Source organism: Squalius cephalus (assembly GCF_949319135.1).
Source record: "Squalius cephalus genome assembly, chromosome: 22".
Taxonomy (NCBI): domain Eukaryota; kingdom Metazoa; phylum Chordata; class Actinopteri; order Cypriniformes; family Leuciscidae; genus Squalius; species Squalius cephalus.
This window is the reverse complement of record NC_137143.1, coordinates 33,079,412-33,084,411: the sequence shown is the minus strand read 5'-3', so window position 1 is coordinate 33,084,411 and position 5,000 is coordinate 33,079,412. Positions and strand designations below refer to the sequence as shown.

Below are 5,000 nucleotides of genomic sequence, written 5' to 3'. Positions count from 1 at the left end.
ATCATAACTGACGAAGAGTTGATATCATGACAAAAAGTTTAGACTTTTTAAGCTGTTGTGTGTGTTCAGGTTGTTGTTGTTGTTGTTGTTGTGTGTGGTTGTGTGTGGTTGTGTACTGTGAGCTGTTGTGTAATGTGTGTGTGTTGTGTTACAGTGGAGGTGAGTATACGGTGGGTCAGGTGTTGTGTGTGTTGTGTAATGTGTGTGTGTGTGTTGTGTTGTGTTACAGTGGAGATGAGTATACGGTGGGTCAGGTGTTGTGTGTGTTGTGTAATGTGTGTGTGTGTGTTGTGTTGTGTTACAGTGGAGATGAGTATACGGTGGGTCAGGTGTTGTGTGTGTTGTGTAATGTGTGTGTGTGTGTTGTGTTGTGTTACAGTGGAGATGAGTATACGGTGGGTCAGGTGTTGTGTGTGTTGTGTAATGTGTGTGTGTGTGTGTGTGTGTTGTGTTACAGTGGAGGTGAGTATACGGTGGGTCAGGTGTTGTGTGTGTTGTGTAATGTGTGTGTGTTGTGTTGTGTTGTGTTACAGTGGAGATGAGTATACGGTGGGTCAGGTGTTGTGTGTGTTGTGTAATGTGTGTGTGTTGTGTTGTGTTGTGTTACAGTGGAGGTGAGTATACGGTGGGTCAGGTGTTGTGTGTGTTGTGTAATGTGTGTTGTGTTGTGTTACAGTGGAGATGAGTATACGGTGGGTCAGGTGTTGTGTGTGTTGTGTAATGTGTGTGTGTTGTGTTGTGTTGTGTTACAGTGGAGATGAGTATACGGTGGGTCAGGTGTTGTGTGTGTTGTGTAATGTGTGTGTGTTGTGTTGTGTTGTGTTACAGTGGAGATGAGTATACGGTGGGTCAGGTGTTGTGTGTGTTGTGTAATGTGTGTTGTGTTGTGTTACAGTGGAGATGAGTATACGGTGGGTCAGGTGTCCGGAAGCCTCTTCCCAGAACAACACAAACCCGGAGCGTTATCCGCTTTATTCTCCTCCTCTTCATCAGCAAACACTCTAGTGTTCGTCCCCGCGCCACAGGTGTGTGTATCAGAGCATCTCAGTGTGTGTGTGTGTGTGTGTATCAGAGCATCTCAGTGTGTGTGTGTGTGTGTGTGTGTGTGTATCAGAGCATCTCAGTGTGTGTGTGTGTGTGTGTATCAGAGCATCTCAGTGTGTGTGTGTGTGTGTGTATCAGAGCATCTCAGTGTGTGTGTGTGTGTGTGTGTGTATCAGAGCATCTCAGTGTGTGTGTGTGTGTGTGTATCAGAGCATCTCAGTGTGTGTGTGTGTGTGTGTGTGTGTGTGTGTGTGTGTGTGTATCAGAGCATCTCAGTGTGTGTGTGTGTGTGTGTATCAGAGCATCTCAGTGTGTGTGTGTGTGTGTGTGTGTGTGTGTGTGTGTGTGTGTGTGTATCAGAGCATCTCAGTGTGTGTGTGTGTGTGTGTGTATCAGAGCATCTCAGTGTGTGTGTGTGTGTGTGTGTGTATCAGAGCATCTCAGTGTGTGTGTGTGTGTGTGTGTATCAGAGCATCTCAGTGTGTGTGTGTGTGTGTGTATCAGAGCATCTCAGTGTGTGTGTGTGTGTGTGTGTGTGTGTGTGTGTGTGTGTGTATCAGAGCATCTCAGTGTGTGTGTGTGTGTGTGTGTGTGTGTGTATCAGAGCATCTCAGTGTGTGTGTGTGTGTGTGTATCAGAGCATCTCAGTGTGTGTGTGTGTGTGTGTGTGTGTGTGTGTGTATCAGAGCATCTCAGTGTGTGTGTGTGTGTGTGTATCAGAGCATCTCAGTGTGTGTGTGTGTGTGTGTATCAGAGCATCTCAGTGTGTGTGTGTGTGTGTGTGTGTGTGTGTGTATCAGAGCATCTCAGTGTGTGTGTGTGTGTGTGTGTATCAGAGCATCTCAGTGTGTGTGTGTGTGTGTGTGTGTGTGTGTGTGTATCAGAGCATCTCAGTGTGTGTGTGTGTGTGTGTGTGTGTGTGTATCAGAGCATCTCAGTGTGTGTGTGTGTGTGTGTGTATCAGAGCATCTCAGTGTGTGTGTGTGTGTGTGTATCAGAGCATCTCAGTGTGTGTGTGTGTGTGTGTGTGTATCAGAGCATCTCAGTGTGTGTGTGTGTGTGTGTATCAGAGCATCTCAGTGTGTGTGTGTGTGTGTGTATCAGAGCATCTCAGTGTGTGTGTGTGTGTGTGTGTGTATCAGAGCATCTCAGTGTGTGTGTGTGTGTGTGTATCAGAGCATCTCAGTGTGTGTGTGTGTGTGTGTGTGTGTGTGTGTGTGTGTATCAGAGCATCTCAGTGTGTGTGTGTGTGTGTGTATCAGAGCATCTCAGTGTGTGTGTGTGTGTGTGTGTGTGTGTGTGTATCAGAGCATCTCAGTGTGTGTGTGTGTGTGTGTGTATCAGAGCATCTCAGTGTGTGTGTGTGTGTGTGTGTATCAGAGCATCTCAGTGTGTGTGTGTGTGTGTGTGTGTATCAGAGCATCTCAGTGTGTGTGTGTGTGTGTGTATCAGAGCATCTCAGTGTGTGTGTGTGTGTGTGTGTGTGTGTGTGTGTATCAGAGCATCTCAGTGTGTGTGTGTGTGTGTGTGTGTGTGTGTGTATCAGAGCATCTCAGTGTGTGTGTGTGTGTGTGTATCAGAGCATCTCAGTGTGTGTGTGTGTGTGTGTGTGTGTGTGTATCAGAGCATCTCAGTGTGTGTGTGTGTGTGTATCAGAGCATCTCAGTGTGTGTGTGTGTGTGTGTATCAGAGCATCTCAGTGTGTGTGTGTGTGTGTGTGTGTGTGTGTATCAGAGCATCTCAGTGTGTGTGTGTGTGTGTGTGTATCAGAGCATCTCAGTGTGTGTGTGTGTGTGTGTGTATCAGAGCATCTCAGTGTGTGTGTGTGTGTGTGTGTGTGTGTGTATCAGAGCATCTCAGTGTGTGTGTGTGTGTGTGTGTGTGTGTGTATCAGAGCATCTCAGTGTGTGTGTGTGTGTGTGTGTGTGTATCAGAGCATCTCAGTGTGTGTGTGTGTATCAGAGCATCTCAGTGTGTGTGTGTGTGTGTGTGTGTATCAGAGCATCTCAGTGTGTGTGTGTGTTTGTGTGTATCAGAGCATCTCAGTGTGTGTGTGTGTGTGTATCAGAGCATCTCAGTGTGTGTGTGTGTGTGTGTGTGTGTGTGTGTGTGTGTATCAGAGCATCTCAGTGTGTGTGTGTGTGTGTGTGTGTGTGTGTGTGTATCAGAGCATCTCAGTGTGTGTGTGTGTGTGTGTGTGTGTGTGTGTGTGTGTGTGTGTGGTAACGCTGGTGTCTCTCCTCAGTGTGTGTGTGTGTGTGTGTGTGGTAACGCTGGTGTCTCTCCTCAGTGTGTGTGTGTGTGTGTGTGTGTGTGTGTGGTAACGCTGGTGTCTCTCCTCAGTGTGTGTGTGTGTGTGTGTGTGTGTGTGTGTGGTAACGCTGGTGTCTCTCCTCAGTGTGTGTGTGTGTGTGTGTGTGTGGTAACGCTGGTGTCTCTCCTCAGTGTGTGTGTGTGTGTGTGTGTGTGTGTGTGTGTGGTAACGCTGGTGTTTCTCCTCAGTGTGTGTGTGTGTGTGTGTGTGTGTGGGTGTGGGTGTGGGTGTGGGTGTGGGTGTGGTAACGCTGGTGTCTCTCCTCAGTGTGTGTGTGTGTGTGTGTGTGTGGTAACGCTGGTGTCTCTCCTCAGTGTGTGTGTGTGTGTGTGTGTGTGTGTGTGGTAACGCTGGTGTCTCTCCTCAGTGTGTGTGTGTGTGTGTGTGTGTGTGTGTGTGTGTGTGTGTGTGTGTGTGTGTGTGTGTGTGGGTGTGGGTGTGGGTGTGGTAACGCTGGTGTCTCTCCTCAGTGTGTGTGTGTGTGTGTGTGTGTGGTAACGCTGGTGTCTCTCCTCAGTGTGTGTGTGTGTGTGTGTGTGTGTGTGTGGTAACGCTGGTGTCTCTCCTCAGTGTGTGTGTGTGTGTGTGTGTGTGTGTGTGTGGTAACGCTGGTGTCTCTCCTCAGTGTGTGTGTGTGTGTGTGTGTGTGTGTGTGTGGTAACGCTGGTGTCTCTCCTCAGTGTGTGTGTGTGTGTGTGGTAACGCTGGTGTCTCTCCTCAGTGTGTGTGTGTGTGTGTGTGTGTGTGTGTGGTAACGCTGGTGTCTCTCCTCAGTGTGTGTGTGGGTGTGGGTGTGGGTGTGGGTGTGGTAACGCTGGTGTCTCTCCTCAGTGTGTGTGTGTGTGGGTGTGGGTGTGGGTGTGGGTGTGGTAACGCTGGTGTCTCTCCTCAGTGTGTGTGTGTGTGTGGGTGTGGGTGTGGGTGTGGGTGTGGTAACGCTGGTGTCTCTCCTCAGTGTGTGTGTGTGTGTGGTAACGCTGGTGTCTCTCCTCAGTGTGTGTGTGTGTGTGTGTGTGTGTGTGTGTGTGTGTGTGTGGTAACGCTGGTGTCTCTCCTCAGTGTGTGTGTGTGTGTGTGTGTGTGTGGTAACGCTGGTGTCTCTCCTCAGTGTGTGTGTGTGTGTGTGTGTGTGGTAACGCTGGTGTCTCTCCTCAGTGTGTGTGTGTGTGTGTGTGTGTGGTAACGCTGGTGTCTCTCCTCAGTGTGTGTGTGTGTGTGTGTGTGTGTGTGTGGTAACGCTGGTGTCTCTCCTCAGTGTGTGTGTGTGTGTGTGGTAACGCTGGTGTCTCTCCTCAGTGTGTGTGTGTGTGTGTGTGTGTGTGTGTGGTAACGCTGGTGTCTCTCCTCAGTGTGTGTGTGTGTGTGTGTGTGTGGTAACGCTGGTGTCTCTCCTCAGTGTGTGTGTGTGTGTGTGTGTGTGTGGTAACGCTGGTGTCTCTCCTCAGTGTGTGTGTGTGTGTGTGTGTGTGGTAACGCTGGTGTCTCTCCTCAGTGTGTGTGTGTGTGTGTGTGTGGTAACGCTGGTGTTTCTCCTCAGCCCACAGCGGCTCCGCCCGCTCCCGCTCAGACTCCGGAGCCGATCCGCGGACAGAAGCCGAGTGTGAAGAGTGTCTCCGCGGCCGAGCAGAAGCTGCAGGACCGG

At 49.7% G+C, this 5,000-nt stretch overlaps 1 protein-coding gene across 1 annotated transcript in view; it reads left to right on the top strand.

The window, feature by feature from the left end:
* Window positions 1-5,000, top strand: part of rbm34 (RNA binding motif protein 34) — a 13,132-nt gene that overhangs the window by 1,092 nt on the left and 7,040 nt on the right. The window contains exons 3-4 of the mRNA XM_079856493.1: window positions 896-1,025; window positions 4,896-4,999. Coding sequence (XP_079712619.1) covers window positions 896-1,025; window positions 4,896-4,999 — 234 coding nt within the window. The remainder of the gene's footprint in view (window positions 1-895; window positions 1,026-4,895; window position 5,000) is intronic.